Source organism: Acyrthosiphon pisum, chromosome A2 (genome assembly GCF_005508785.2).
Source record: "Acyrthosiphon pisum isolate AL4f chromosome A2, pea_aphid_22Mar2018_4r6ur, whole genome shotgun sequence".
NCBI lineage: Eukaryota > Metazoa > Arthropoda > Insecta > Hemiptera > Aphididae > Acyrthosiphon > Acyrthosiphon pisum.
Window position 1 is genome coordinate 1 of NC_042495.1, and position 17,308 is coordinate 17,308.

Sequence of the window (17,308 nt, forward strand, 5' to 3'; positions counted from 1 at the left end):
GATCTAGATAAAATTCTAGTTATCAATGAGTACTTATCTAGATAATTTATTTAAATGAACTAAAAAAAAAATGTGAAAATTAAAAATATTTTTATTATTTTATTTTTACATTTTTCTATTTTTCATCTATTACATAGAAAACACGTTTAGTAATATGCATTATAATACCAGGATTTTAATATTTATTAATATTCATTGTTAGTCTGGAGTTTTACATTGTAAACAATAGTAGTAGGTAAGATTGTAAGAACAACTAATAATAGCAAAAGCAAAAACATCTATCCCTGCTACCCGTCGGCCACCACAGAATGAAGATGGTCTCATTAGCTGATACCCGTTTCATAGAATTGTGTACAAAGTATAAAAAATAATTATTGTTTTAAACCAACAAAAATGAACCAACATTCATGGATATTGGACTCACAAGCATAATAATATTATAATAATTGTAATTTATAACAATTTAATATTTATAAAACCCTATTAGATTTCCCGATATTTCAGTTATCGCTTATCCGATCTGTACGACTTCTGTCCTCTGCTTAAAAAATTTTAAATTATGTATTTTTTTTTACCTGTAGACTCAAGTAGGTATCCTGACTATTTTCGAAATTAAACATGAAATTATCTCATATTTATCTAGATAAAAATTTACTAAAATTTAGTATAATTATCTTTATCTGTATTCTGTATCTAGATAAAAATTATTACAGTCATCTTTATCTTTATCTAGATAAATTATTAGTTATCTATTCCCAACACTGTCAAAAACATAGTTCTATCAAGTATTATAAAAGTAAGCCTTTTAAACCATAGTCAATTTTTGACAAGTCTATGTAACAACCTTTGATCACGTTTGCTTGAAACAAATGAAGAGGAATCTTTTATTTTAAATGTTATGCAAATTTTTAATGAACGTACATGGCCTTCTGCAGTTGAAAATATAAGATTTGGTGAAGATGAAATAAATAGATTTCTATTAAATACAGATAATGCGATTCAAGGTTTTCGAAAATATATTGACAATAAAATTATCAATGACGAATTAAAAGAATTGGACATTTTAGTAAGAACATTGCTGAATTCCACGGCAAAATGCGAAAAGGGATTTAGCCAAATGAATTTGATATGTTCAGATCTCAGGTCAAGATTATCCGTTACAAACATTTCTATTTTAGTGTTTATAAATATTAATGGACTACCAGTTGCTATATGGAATCCAACAAATTATATAAAAAGTTGGCTGATCAAACATAGATCTGCAAATGATAACAAATATCGAAAAGTTGCTCAGATAAAATTAAATGAAGAAAAGGCTAGTCTATGGAAAATGTTATAGGTAGTTTATTTATTTGTTTTTTAAATTATTATTTATTATATAATAAGCTTAAAGCTAAGCATGTTAGGTGCTTAAATAAATACCAAATTTAATAGTAGCTCAACATCTTCAATAGACTTCAATATGACTTCAAAGAGAGTGTGATAGATTTTATTTTGTAATTTAATATTTTCCTATATCTAATCCTGTTTCTTGTTTTTATTATTTAATTATATACATTATTGAAACTTAAGAATCCTACCTGATTATTTGATTAAAACTTAATATAGGAAATTACTTAATTACTTACTATAATTTATATTTATGAACGATAGGTAACAAATAGGTAGGTAATCATAAAAAAATAAAACGTATATTAATATATTTCTAGGAGTATGATTGTAAACTGTAGAGGCTTAATTGCGGCAGGGTATCGTAATATAATGTATGCAACTATAAATATAAATACAATAATAACAAAGAATATATAGCAGTGGGGGGGCTTCACCTCCCGCCTATACATATCAAACACATATACTATATATACACATATACGCGTATACTCACTAAAAAAATTACGACTACATCACTGCTAATAATCTGTTACTATACATTAACAATAGGTACTACTAAGTAGTTGTCATGTAATACAATATTGTTTATTGTAAATATTTATGGTATAAAGTTTTGTAATACATGAATATTAATAATATGAATGCAAAGTATTTTAAGAATTTTTAGAAACGATGTCAATTTCAATCATTTTATTACTTTTAATTATTGTGGTATTATTTGAAAATATCTCAACTTTTCACTTACCTAATGGACTTATATACAACGGCACAATATTTAAATCCGAAGATTATCCGTACGTAATGTATCTTAGAATTTTTTATACACCCGTTATGAAAGACTATACAAAGTGCACAGGTACATTAGTGAAAAAAATGTTCATACTGACAGCTGCTCACTGTTGTCATGAAAAAAATAAAAGTTTAATACATGTAAGTATAACTACGCTAAATGACAATTTTATTTAACTACATATTTTAGAAAAACATTTAAAATTCTTAAGCATCTAAATAATTCATCTCTAAATAGGTATATCAAGGATCGCCTAAAGTGAACCCTAAGATTCACAAGGTTGTCAAAATGACTCAACACCCGGATTATGATCCAATTAAATATCCTTTTGGCCCACGGGGAGACATTTGTGTGTTACAAGTATGTGAATATATATTTTTGTTATTCTAAGATCATTCCTGTACATCTGTACTTGGCCTTTCAAATTTAAATAGTACCAGTTTTGTTACTTTCGAAAGCAAAGGTATAGCCAAGAGTAACTCCCAACCATCCCATTTTACAGTTTGTTTAATTAGGTTTATCACATCAGCTCACATTGATTCATTCATGTGTATGCTGTATTTATTTATACTCTCAACCTCCCACTAACCAAAAAAATTATAGTTACATATTTCATAGTAATATATTTGCAGAAATAAGTAACCGCTATATAAATATTGTGACATTTTTATTTTTGTGTGAAATAACATACATATTCGTATATTTTTGTATTAATATATATGACATATACATATTATATGTATTATAATTCATGGTTATAGTTATATTTTAATTTAGCTAGAAAAAGCATTTCCGAATATCAAGACTTTTTCGAAAATTGGAGGCTCGCCTAAAGATTTTAAAAAAGGAAAGTTGAATTGTACAATGATTGGATTTGGTCAGACTGGAGATAAAACAACGTCAGGTGAATCAGGATATATAATGACCAATAATGTAGCATATGGTCCAACAGCTTGTAAATTACACGAAACGTAATAAACGCAAATAATACATAGGTATATATTATAATTTATTACTATTTAAAATAGTGAAGAAATACAAAATTCATGGGAACAATATTTATGTCTGGAACCAAACGGCTATGCAACGCCATGTAGAGGGGATAGTGGAGGTCCGATGATTTGCAACGGAATGCAATATGGAGTATGCAGCTATGGATATTCCTATACTAATGGACCAGAAGAATGTGGCTCTCCTGGCCAGCAGGAAATTTACTCGTTCATAAATGCTCATAAACGCTGGTTAAATAATATAATAGAACCAAAGAAAAATAAAAAGAAGAAGAAACGGAGTTCTGGGAATTTTCTTAAGCTACATCCTACATGTATGCATATAATTTTATTAATATTACTGTATAATATTATGTTGACTTTTATTTAAAATTAATACGAACATGAAAGTAATATATTTTTTATAAAGGAAAATCTGGTTAGTTTACATCTAATACATGTGTCTAATGCAATAAATCAAATTGTATATAGTGCCGAGAACCGTACCTTTTAACTGCAAATTGTTAAGTTCGTTGTTTTAGATTCTGAGTGGAACGATGATTGTATTGATTTTACAATGATGTGTGTTTTTTTTTTTATTTTTTTTTATTTTTGTGTCTGTATTCACCTTTTAGGACAGTAAAAGTGATTGGATTTTCTTCAACAGTACCTTTTCTGATAGGAAAGTGAATCTAGTTGGTACTTTGGGGGGTCAAAAGTAAAAGTAAAGTTCCAATAGTTTTCAAAAGCGCCGTGAAAAACAAAAGAAAAGTTAAGGAAAAACGGGAAATTTTACGCAAAATCTGTTTTCGAGAAAATTGATTTTGGTTTTTAGTGTAACTTTAAAACGAATGACTGTAGACAGTTTCCAATTTTATTAGGTTTTTTTTTCTATGAATGTCAATAAAACCTTATTTGTTGAGTAAAAATACTTGAAAATGTAATACAAGGCTTCTACTATATTGTTACAATGACATTTGAAAAATATTAAAAATCCTTAGTCACAGTTTTTTTTTATTAGCATTTAAAGTTCAAAAATTGACAAAATATGGAAAATCACGAAAATTAGCAAATTATTTTAGGTTAATAATTTTTCGTAAAAATTTTTCTTTTAGAACTAAGATTTTAAAATGTAATACAAGATTCCTCATAAATTTGTCTACCTTTATCAAAAAAAAAAAGTCTATAAGAAACTCAAATTAAATTTTTATGAGCGTTTGAAATTCATATTTTTACAACATTTGCTATTCACTCGATTTCTTACGTAACGATTTTCTTATTTTGTTGTTATTAAAAAACGAGTGACTTTAGAAACTTGAAAATTTCACTGAATGTTTATATTAGCATTTTCTATATACCATAAAATTTTGAAAAAAATTTGACTCTTTTTAAGCTGTTTACGGACATTGTAAGTTTTCAATTTTTTTAGTTTTTTTTTCTATGAATATCAATAAACTTTTATCTATTGGGCCAAAAAGTGTAAAAAATTAATTCAAGGCTCCTGATACATTGTTACAATAGCAGTTGAAAAATATTAAAAATACATAGGCACAATTATTTTTTATAAGCATTTGAAATTGAAATGTTGACAAAATTTATCAAATTTAAAATTGAATAATTATTTTGTTGTTAAAAATTTATAAAATGTTCAACTTTTATATCTGAGGATTGAAAATTTTAAACAAGATTCCATGTAAATATTTAATTCTGTTACCAAAAATTCTAAGAAATACATAAGAACAGTTTATTTTTATAGTCATTTTAAGTTCAAATTTGGACAAAATTACATATTAAAAAATCTGAAATAATTATTTTAGTTATTTTGTATTGATTGTATAATATTATTTGTGGGTACTTGAAACTTCTAAAGTATACTATTATATATCTATGATAGTACCAGGGCCGTATTTAGGAATTTTTCGCCCCCGGGCACAATATTTATGGCGCCCCTTTCCAACAAAATTTTTTTAATACCATAGAAGTGGTGGCTAAATTTTTTTTTTTCGGGGGAAGGGGGCATAAAAATTAATTCTTTTTTATGTTTCCCTTTCTCATTGACAATTTAATTTGCAGTTAGTTTTTAGCAATTTGAACTAGGTTAGGTAACCTATGCATTCCAATATTATATTTTTAATAGTAGGTAAACCATACAAAAAAAACATAAGTAACTAATTTATAACTTAGGTCAAAGGTACTATCTACTTAGAATCTTCCATGATTCAAATAATAATGAATGATATACAATAATATAGTAATATAATAATATTTATTGTTTATTTTACAATTTTTTTCTTGATTGAATATCAGCAAAATGATCTATAATATCTTCATATTTAATTTGTTTTGTTATTTCTGATTCAATATTTAATATTGCAAGTGAGTTTAATCTCTCTTTAGAAATTGTTGACCTTAGGTATGTTTTTATTCGGCGTAAAGTTGAAAATGACCGTTCAGCGGTACAGTTTGAACAGGGAGTACATAAAAACATGTGTAAAGCAATACTCACATACGGGTAAATGTCTTCTAAACCTTCTATTTTTAACATAGAACTCATATCAATTATAGTTGATGGAGAATTTTTCATACTTTGAATATAACTTTGAAAATGAACACATTCGTTAATAAATGTTACATCCAAATCTTTTGTATACATTGAGTACAAATGTTCAGCTGAAACACGTACTTCTGATGGTTTTATCTTTGTGAGTCTTAAAAAAAAACTATACTTTGTTATGACATTATCGTAAGCTAACTTTCGACTTGTTAATTCTTTTATTATAGAATCACAAATCACTAAATATGTGTTTACTTTGAATTCCAAACTACCTGTTAAATTGATTTCATTTTTAATAATACTAGCTGTTTCATCATGATGTTTTGTCCTTTTTTTTTTACGTTTGTAAATAGTTTCGTAACAATTATCAGAACATTTTTTCATTGCTAGTACTTCATAATGTTGAAACATTTCATCAGAACGGAGATTTACAACATATTTAATCAATGCTTCATATTGATCACACACTTTACATACATCAATATTGACTGATTGTAGATGTTTACTAACCACATTAAATCGTTGAAGTAAATCACCCCAAAATAGAGACATAAATGTAACTTCAAAACGGTTCATTAATCTAAGTAAACCACGAGCTTCATTTTGAGTGATAGATTTTTCATTTATATTTTCTGATATGTCGCATAGACTTTGTTTAACACTATCCCAATTTTGGTTTATAGCTTTACATGCATCTTCCCGAGCGGACCATCTTGTTTCGGAAAGATTTTTCAATGTAGATTTTACTTTAAGTAAGTTCCAACGATGAGTTGATGAGGAAAAAAATGTATAAATACTTTGAATAAAATTAAAAAATATATTAGCTTCCTTACAGCAACTTGCTGCACATGACCCTACTAAATTGAGGGAATGGGCTGAACATGGTACAAAGTCAGCCAATGGGGAAACTTCTTTAATTCTAGCCTGGAGACCCGAGTAAATACCAGACATATTCTTTGCGTTGTCATATGATTGACCCCTCAAATATGCAATATCAATATTATATTTTTTTAAGATAGAAAACACAGTATCAGCCATGCACTGAGATTTATGTCCAACATTTTCTAAAAAACATAAAAATCTTTCTACAGGTAAACCTTTGTTGTTAACATACCTTAGTATAAAAGATAGTTGATCAACATGTGCAATATCTGGAGTTGAATCTATAACAATGGAGAAATATTGCGCATTAATGACTTCTTCAACTATTTGATTTTGAACCTTAGTCGCCATTAACTTGATAAATTGTTCATATGTTGAATGAGACAAGTAAGAAGTATAACCTTTCCCAGGATTACCATAGTTTGCCAAATGATTAGCCAAAAAAGGATCAAATTCTGCGATCATTTCAAGGCACATCAAAAAATTTCCATTGTGCAGCGAACCAATATTCTCATTGTCACCTCTAAAAGGTAAACCTCGACTAGATAACGATTTGACAACAGCACAAACTCTTGTGAGCACATTTTTCCAATATATTTTTTCTGTTTCTAATTGAAATGTAAGCACTTCATTAACATTGTTCAATTCAGAAGATCTATTTTTCATTTTTACCACACATGTTTTGTGTGAAAGTGAATTTTCATGTTTGTCTATTGATTTTGGCCTTTTCCAATCCGAGAAACCATTTTTTGAAAATGCAGAAGTATTATTAAATAAATAGCAAGGAACACAAAAAACTGAACCCTTAGATTGTGAATAAACTAGATATTTTCTTGGACATTTCTTACCATTGACTAAAACTGTTTCAAAAAAACTTTTATTTACATAACGGTTGATATTTCTGAATGAACCTCTACGAACTGACTGGTAAATTCGTTTGGATTGACTAAAACTAGAATCTAAATTTTGGCTAAATCCATTTTTACATATGTAATCAATAGTACATGAATTTATTTTCCATTCAGCTGGATCTGACCTACAAATGATAATAAAATAATAATCTAATGATAGATGAGTAATTTAACAATTGAATACAAATTGAATGTTCTAATGTACTATTATTAAGATTATAAAGGCTTACAAGAACATAGTATATAATAGGTATATATCTATAGATCAAATAATATAGGTACCTATTCTGTAAAACTGTATAAGTATAAAATTAAGAATAAAATATTATAAAATACATACCCTGGTATTTCTAACACTTCAGAGTAATTAATATCATGCTCTTCACTTGTAACAACAGCTTCAACTGAGGGAGGCTCACTATAATCAAATTCAACATTAAATTATAATAAAATATATATTTATACATATTATATACATTATTATAATAATTTCAATTATTACAGAATTAGTTCTAAACAGTCTGTTTAATTCACTAATATACTATTTTATTCAACTGTGTGAAATGTAAAATATTTAAAATAATTACCTACTCTGTATGAGTATAACTTTAAATAAAAAATAAAACATTATGAAATACATACCCTGGTATTTCTAACACTTCAGAGTAATTAATATCATGTTCTTCACTTGTAACAACAGCTTCAACTGAGGGAGGCTCACTATAATCAAATTCAACATTAAATTATAATAAAATATATATTTATACATATTATATACATTGTTATAATAATTTCAATTATTACAAAATTAGTTCTAAACAGTCTGTTTAATTCACTAATATACTATTATTCAACTGTGTGAAATGTAAAATATTTAAAATAATTACCTACTCTGTATGAGTATAACTTTAAATAAAAAATAAAACATTTAAAATACATACCCTGGTATTTCTAACACTTCAGAGTAATTAATATCATGTTCTTCACTTGTAACAACAGCTTCAACTGAGGGAGGCTCACTATAATCAAATTCAACATTAAATTATAATAAAATATATATTTATACATTTTATATGCATTATTATAATAATTTCAATTATTACAAAATTAGTTCTAAACAGTCTGTTTAATTCACTAATATACTATTATTCAACTGTGTGAAATGTAAAATATTTAAAATAATTACCTACTCTGTATGAGTATAACTTTAAATAAAAAATAAAACATTATGAAATACATACCCTGGTATTTCTAACACTTCAGAGTAATTAATATCATGTTCTTCACTTGTAACAACAGCTTCAACTGAGGGAGGCTCACTATAATAAAATTCAACATTAAATTATAATTACTATTACTATAATCTATTATAATATATTTATATCACAAAACATAAACGAAAACTTACTTTATATTGTGATCAACATTGTCCAAGCTACCATGGTTCTCACTATGCTCTTCTCTTTGTTTAAACATGGTATTTATTTTGTTTGTTTTTTTTATAACTTCATTAAGTTTTTCCTTCTTTTTTTTTGCCTCCTTACGATTGCAGGCACCACTAGCTTTGACTCTTTTTAGCGCCATTAAAGTATAATTTCAACTAAAAAATTGTTATGACACAATTAAACTTACCTAGTCTTACTTACTAATTATTATTTACCTACTTGCTACTATGGCTAGATTACTGCATTCAATTCATATGTATAAAGTATGATATGAAATGACACAAATGTATTTTAGTAGGTAAGTAAAGTACTACATTGTGCAATTGCAACAACTTCTGAATCTTATGTATTAAATATTATAATTTATAATAAACTAAATCAACTTACCTTATAATAAATTAGAATAAAATTCAAAGTACCAATTCAAACTGTCAAACATATACGGAAACATATACTTATACAATAATAAATAATAATAAAAGTATAGAACGATTTGCTTCATATGGTGACAAAATAAAATAAATTATCAATATCTTTATTCAGCAGTCAACATTCAACAACACAAAATTATTATTATCTACATTTAAACATTTTACATATTTCTTAGAAACCCGAACAGTTGTCATCGACTATTGGTAAAAATAGTTTTATTTTGATAATTCCCACAATCGACAATCCTGATTTGCCAATAGATACGGGCTAACGCAGTTATACTATACGACGTCTAGTCTTACAGTTTACTAGTAAACATAAACCCACTAATGTTAATATTAGCATAGAACAATATAGAAGCGATACTCGATCAGCTGATTGGGGTATTGGTTACCTATGATCTGAAGTCTGAACCTACGAAAAACATGGAATTGGTTCCACCACCAACATGATGTTAGACCCATGATAACCAATATTAAAGAAACGGTTCCAAGACTATGGCGGGATACGCTACGCGGGGTATTAGGTACCTACCTACTTGTTAATAACATTTATTTTTCTTTATTTAAAATGATAAAATATAGGTAGGTAAAACAAAATGTATGCATATGTGAACTTGAAAAATAAATAATAATAAAATGTATCATTTTTTAGAAATCTTCCTCTTAAAAAAAAAAAATAATTTTTTGTTTATTTTATCTGAGATAATTTTGCCGCCCCCAAAGTGTGCCGCCCCCGGGCAATTGCCCACCGGTGCCCCCCCTTAAAACCGGCCCTGAAGAGTGCCTATATAAGCTCTGATATCGAGGAAGACCTGTTTTGGGATATCGATGGTCCATCGCTATTTGCAGACACCTGGAAGAGTTTGGTTTATACGTACGTATTTATAACGAACAAAACGTAATGTTGGATGCTGAATTTGAAGAAGAAGTTTTGGATATAATTACGAGGGATCCAATTACGAGTATCTGTCGCATATCTGCAAGGCTGCAGGGTAGGTTACCAAACATCTTCGTATGGAGAATTTTGAAAGAGATGAATCTCTTCATCCATGTAATTTTCTCCGATTTTACAATTTGATATTCGGGGATGTTGTGGCAAGATCAATTTTTTGTATGCGGCTCCTTCGAGAACACAGAATAACTGTCATATCTATATATTCATATCCAAGTATCAAACTCAAGAGCGATACAATAAAATATACTTAAAATATTTAAGCAGCCGTTTTACAGAGGAGCGTTTACCTATAAAACGTCTATTTAAGACGATAGAATAATGCATCACTTTCAATGCGGGATTAAACCGTTCGTATGTCCTTTATTGGCACTTTATAATTGAACACTTCAGTAGGGTAACATTTTCAAGACATTTTATTATTGGACTAAAAACACAAAAATTTCAGTAATCAATATTGAAATCTATATGTAATTAAAACACTCAACCGTCAGTATATGACATTTCGGCGAATTTATTCACTATTTTTTTATTTTAAATATGTAAAAAATTATATTTATAGCTGTAGTATTAGTAAACCAACTTTATTATGTTATAGGTAGTAGGTACCCACGTTAAATTTAATAACCGTACTCTCGTCAATGCTTCGTCGCGTCATACCTATACGGACACTATATTTAAAAAAAAAAACCGCTATTTGTATGTACCCGTGTAGGATGTAATAGTAGCTACACGGCTGTCGGCTATATACTACTGCAGCATTAGCCAGTAGGTATAAGCACTAAGCAGTAGGTAGAGCATATTCTGTAACATTCGTTTTTCGATAGATTGTTTACACTGTCAACTTCAATACATCTGTATAGTGATCTGAAGCTCGAGCCTGCCCGGCCACTGGACACTGGTAGAGAGGGTGATTAATAGGTATATGCTTTTATACAACACCCAAAACGAAGGGCTCCTACCATACAGCCGCACTTAAATTGCTTTTTTTTAACGGTAATATTCATTTTAATTTTATTTAATGCTCATTAATTGAACATTATTTATTGTTATAGATACCTACCACTCAAACACCCCCGTGGCCGGTGCAATAAATCATAATGATATTATTGACAATAATTTTCCTCACGAGTTTTGTTTACATATATTAGTTGTACGCACATCAATGGACAGACCATCAGCAAGAGTTATATCCGGTTTTATAATATATATATCGTATTGTATTCATATAGGCGATAGCTGCTATATATAATATCTATAATATACAGTGTCCGTCCGACCGGCGATGCGCGATGGCGGTAACACAATATAATGTTGGAATCGATCGAAAACGTTTTGCCGGTAACAATATTAAATACAATATAATTTTTGTGTACAATCATCGTTATAATAATATACATATAATATATACGTAGATACATACGTTTAGGGGGGAATTAATTAACTAAAATCAGTGGGGACCGACGGCGGTGGCGGTAGTGGCCGGAAGTGCGTGTCACGCAGTGTTACCGGTAGAACAATTAAAAATATGTTACGGTTCGCGGAGCACATCTGTTCGATGTTTCCTATATAAATTATAAAATATGTACACACTATACAGAATATATATATATATACGTGGTACACACTATACACAAATATATTATACTCGCGGTCGAGACGTAATTAATTCGAGTATTGCAGGGGAAGCGGCGGCAGTGGAGATAATAATAATAATAATAATATTATGGACAACAGTGACGTTTAATCGACGATTCAATGGATTGTGTGCGACTGTTATTTTTCACTTTTTTCTTTACAATAATAAAAATAACATGACGTAGATATGTGTATAAATTGTGTGGTGCGTTTGTGTCGTGTGCGTGTAATGTGTTGCACATTACACAATATTATAATATATACACATCGACTAAAACAAACGTCGCGTTTTATAAATAACGTATACACGACAAACAAATTATTATTCAAATCTGTTTAGTGTTCGGGGTTAATTAGCCGCTAGCTGTCCGATATAATATTTTGGCTCCGGACCGCGCGCGACGTGTCGCTTTTGACGACAAATTACACCCGCCGCTCGTTCATACGATCCACTAACCAGACAGACGGTGGTTGTGAGACGAGCCAATGTACATTTTTTTCATAATATATTATATGCATATTATTATTCGATGGTGTTAAAAAAAATAACAATTACACAAACGTATCTTTTGTCTGCTTGAACACGATGATAACTACCAAACATCATGTGCAGCATATATTATATTATATTATATTGTTTATCGTACCACGTGAGTTAAACCGGAAATAATTTAACAAACACAATAAAATATTTATAATTAAATAATTAATGACGTCAACCAGCGAGCTTTCACTTAATTAGGTAACATGAGCTCAGAGTTTATTGTATATCATATTATATTGCGCTGCAGAATACACATACATAATATTATACTGTTCATACAACAGTCAACAGCTAAACCCGTCACTTACCGGTGATGATTGTTTTTCGTAAAGAAATATAGGTATCTGGCAGATATAGTACAGATAATATTATTATAATATGTAAATCACGTTTTACGTTGTATGTGATTTTGAAATTTCTGATATCATACGTTAAATGTATTGGTTATCTAGGACCTAAGTGTAATAGGTATTATATACGCCATAATATTGGACATGACAAATTTCAATAATAATTATTTTGCTAAATTATTTAGCAACGTTAGAACTAAATAACTGTGCTAATATTATACATTATAGGTTCCTATATATATGTGTACGATATACCCACCCTGTTTAGAGACTTGCAGTGAATGTGTCTAGTCACGCTCGCAAATATGGATTATGTGAACGATAAAATGTATAATGTCATCCACGATAAGTACCTATACCTCCTACCTTCATATTTTTTCCGTGTGAATCTCTATATAGATAATAGTAGGTAGTAAACTAATATTAAACGTGATTATTATATAGGAGGTACCTATTATCGTTGATTATAAATACACTATAAATAAAGTATTTATAATCAATGGTATTATACTATATTATGTGATGCGATGGTAAATAATTTTAAAACTTAGGTACACCAGTGTTATGAAATTATCCGAAAAAAAATGTCAAATGGCGACCAAAACTTATTATATATATAATATTATAATATTATTATTATAATGCGTATATTATATGAGAGTAAATATGATATTATGTCTATATGATGTAATTAGGATAAATAATAAGCTACTGAATTGGGTATTTGAAACTATATTATCGGTTCTTTTAACAGTATTAAGTCCGTGATTAACCACCGCGAAAAAAAAAAAGAATAGAAGTTTCAACAATAAATTATATATAATAATATAATACCACAGGTCCATTAATAATATATAATTTAATTAGTTTGACATGTGATTTAAGAGGATGTCAACGCATGATTTCTTTTCTCTCTCTGACTTATGATGCGCAACCTGGAAAATTGTGTTCAGAAGAAGAACCGATCTTGCGGTGTTACATTTTTACTTGTTATACTGGTGACTTGTTAGTTGTTACATTTAATATTAAAATTGGAGTAAATTGACCTATTATCAAACTTAAAGTTAAGAACGTTATCCGTGTTTGTACGTTGTCTTTTTTACGATGTTTAAACTTTGTTTGCCCAACAGACATGCAATATAATTTAAATGTGTTTATTACATTTCCAACGTACCGATTGATATATTATTATAGTGATTATAGTGGCTATATTATATAGAATATAGCGATGATAATTCTGGAAAACAATATTTGTCTACTATGATTATTGTGATTAACTTTCCCACATTTGTTTATATACGGGGAAATTTCCATTGAACAACATTGTCGATTTAACGAAATATTTTTGAGAACCAAATTTATTCAATTCTATTTAACGAAATTCTATATAATACGAATTTTTTTTGTGCTTAATGAGACTCCGTAATATAGAAGTTTCACTGTATAATTTCCATAAATCCTAAAAAAAGTTACGTATATTAAGAACGTAGAAATTAAAAAAATATCATATTTCAACTTTCAATTTTCAGAGAAAAAAATTCCCTAAAGACTAAGAATTAGAGGAACATAAACCGTTTGGAAATCGACTTTAATTTAGTTTTGTTTATTTAGGTGAACAATTTTTTTTATTCATCTGAACCACAATATATTATAATATATACGAATATTCTCGGCGCCGCGCCAGTGTGATATTTCCTGCGAATTTTTGATTTATTTCATATTACGCCATGTTTACAGTATATCATAATAATATTTTAACAGAGCGTTATTGCGCGTTATATAGCTATACGGGAATGGGAATATAATATTATAAAAACGAATGGGAATTTTATATTTTGGAATGCACTATAAACGTGCACGTAAAGAAACACTTCTCTTCGACAAACTAATATAATTTACGCTAATTAGACACGAGAGAAAAAAACCACACTCGCTGCTCGAACATAATATAGACGCTAAAGCACATCATCAGACGGACAGACTGCAGACAGACACGTCACGAATTAGCTATTTTACATAGAGCACGGTTGCAATCGAATAACATATTTTATAATATCATCATCACGCTGAAACACATATATTTTATTATTATAACGTACGACGAAGAGCAATAGATTGAAACTATATACGAATATTTCAGACAAACAGAGTCCATTATATTATATACGTATACCTACGATATTATACTCGATATTATCATATTAATATAACGATGATAATAATAATAGTAATAACACTACCGACCGGATACATCGTTAAAACCCTCGTCGTTGATACATGTGAATGACAACTACTAATAAGTAATAATAATAATATATACATATTATACGCGAACGCATTCTTCTCTTTTCGTATATTATACACTCTGTGTGTGCGTGAGTGAGCTATAGTGTGTGTGTCACAACAAGTCACGACCCGCAGTGGCATCAATTTTATTCGGTTATGTCTTCTCTTTTTTTTTTGTCGTCGTCATTCACGTCTTATTCCTGGATCCCTTATTACCGTGAGTTATGACCCATGTGCGCCGCGTTGAAAAATAAATTATGACCCCGCTCTGCCCCCATCGCGGTGCAGTGTATATAACGCGAGACAAGACGACACGGATAGGAGAAGACCCCGCCCGTGACGACGAAACTCGTCGCGAGATAATGAACTACTACCGTGGTACTATTATAGTGTTTAAGGATCGTATAATATATTATTGACTGAGCGGTAGCAGCCTCTTAAATCGCGTCGTTCGCAGTTGTAGTTGGGGGTCGCCACTCGCGCGCAGCCCGCCGGCCGACCGCACATTATTCGCGTCGTAAATAATAATAATATTTATGTAGCATAAATCACGGCACCGCGTATTTATCGTCATAGATATTTATACAACTCACGTGTCACAATTACGTAGTCTGGAATTTTTTGTGGGAGACTCGAATAGTCTAGTCCCCCGTAAATTAGATTTGGTAAAAAATCGGGGCATAGCCCCTTATAGGTACATCCCCCAAGTCCTAACTATATATAGGTATCTACTTACAAGTACGAATTGTTATTATTATATCATTATCAATTATTACATTCAAAATGTATAACTTATATCTATTATTCTATTCGTATTCCATCTATTAAGCAAACGGAGTAAAATGTATATACCTACACAGGTACTGACAAACACACAATATATCTGTGGTAAATTATTAACCGGTATAGTCATATAATTATTCCTCACCATATTTTCTTCGGAATAGAGAGTACACAACAAATAATTACACAAACCGTCCGTGTATTGCCGATTAGCTATAAATAACTAGTTATAACTGAATTATAAAAAGCTTAACAAACTAAATATTTATTTATATTTTAATAATATTCATTAGATTTGATTTCATGATATTGTAAGACAAAAATTATATTTTCTAATTATATTTGGTACTTATAGTGATAACCACGTCTATACATTGGAAAAACGTATTGCGGTCAGGGGCGTAATTACGGGGGGATATGGGGGATAGATCCCCCCCATGAGCTGTATTTATATATTGTCTTATACTCTTATACCTACAAATAGTTCAAATACAAACTTATAAATTATTACGAAACTAGAAAAAAAATAAAATGTTTAGTTTTTTTGGTATAAACATTATACCCAGGTATACAAATATTTACCCGGTAAACGATTAGCATATTTCAAAATAAATGGTCTGATTCATTTTAATTCTTATTTATTAATAAACACCTTGTGCCCTGCCACACACTGTACCAAATTGCAGTACCTACTTCCTACACAATACATGCATACACATTATAGGCGGTAAGTAATTCGATAATGGGAAAAACCCCCATTCCAAAAACATATTATAATAATAAAAATGTAACTTCAAGATTTACATTTCGTAGAATGAATAGTAATACTACGAACGCTCACCGACACTTTATACATTGATTATTACGATTACGTATAGACAGTGACTGGACACTACACAGTCAGAACACACCGTGCCATTTCCTCATAGTCACATTGTCACACAACTTAGTAATTGATTTTATTTTTATAAGCTAAAAGAAAAATGGATAAAAAAAAAAGTAAGCTACCAGCAACTAGTAGTACTCCATTGAATTTTTTTAAAAAGAAGCTTGGAATTGACGTAGGTATTACAATTTTAAATTATTCAAAATACTAAACATTATTAGGCCCGGAACTAAATGTTTTAAAATCGTACAAAATTTGTACGACGTATTTTATACACTCATTATAATTTATAATTAGTATTACAACTCGCGCTAAAATTATGCAAAATGAAATAAACACCAGTTAAAAAATGTATTGAAAATTTAACTGCAGTCACTGCAGTTTATTCAATCAACTATTAGGTATCTATGTCATATTAATTTTTATAAAAAATTTGAATGAGTTTATTAAAAAAAAAATAGAATTTAATAAT

The 17,308-nt window shown here is 29.2% G+C and overlaps 2 protein-coding genes across 2 annotated transcripts; one reads left to right on the top strand and one right to left on the bottom strand.

The window, feature by feature from the left end:
- The first annotated feature begins 2,029 nt into the window (after positions 1-2,029).
- LOC107883004 (mast cell protease 1-like) lies at positions 2,030-3,752 on the top strand. Its single transcript, XM_016802302.2, has 4 exons — positions 2,030-2,322; positions 2,420-2,542; positions 2,960-3,153; positions 3,211-3,752. Exons 1-4 carry the CDS (start codon positions 2,065-2,067, stop codon positions 3,560-3,562), a joined length of 927 nt encoding a protein of 308 aa, XP_016657791.1. The 5' UTR covers positions 2,030-2,064; the 3' UTR covers positions 3,563-3,752.
- Positions 3,617-9,102, bottom strand: LOC100168330 (zinc finger MYM-type protein 1-like). Its single transcript, XM_016802293.1, has 8 exons — positions 8,927-9,102; positions 8,760-8,837; positions 8,460-8,537; positions 8,161-8,238; positions 7,859-7,936; positions 6,559-7,643; positions 5,678-6,471; positions 3,617-3,622 (listed from the first exon to the last, which is right to left on the bottom strand). Exons 1-8 carry the CDS (start codon positions 9,100-9,102, stop codon positions 3,617-3,619), a joined length of 2,373 nt encoding a protein of 790 aa, XP_016657782.1.
- Between the last annotated feature and the right edge of the window lie 8,206 nt (positions 9,103-17,308).

Bases quoted from the DNA above. Each gene is read 5' to 3' on its own strand.
- LOC107883004 (XM_016802302.2), top strand. From the start codon at position 2,065: ATGTCAATTTCAATCATTTTATTACTTTTAATTATTGTGGTATTATTT. The intron at 2,323-2,419 runs GTAAGTATAACT...ATCTCTAAATAG, and splicing joins AAAATAAAAGTTTAATACAT to GTATATCAAGGATCGCCTAA. The intron at 2,543-2,959 runs GTATGTGAATAT...ATTTTAATTTAG, and splicing joins GAGACATTTGTGTGTTACAA to CTAGAAAAAGCATTTCCGAA.
- LOC100168330 (XM_016802293.1), bottom strand. From the start codon at position 9,102: ATGGCGCTAAAAAGAGTCAAAGCTAGTGGTGCCTGCAATCGTAAGGAG. The intron at 8,838-8,926 runs GTAAGTTTTCGT...ATTTTATTATAG, and splicing joins AATGTTGATCACAATATAAA to TGAGCCTCCCTCAGTTGAAG. The intron at 7,644-7,858 runs GTATGTATTTTA...TATCATTTGTAG, and splicing joins GAAGTGTTAGAAATACCAGG to GTCAGATCCAGCTGAATGGA.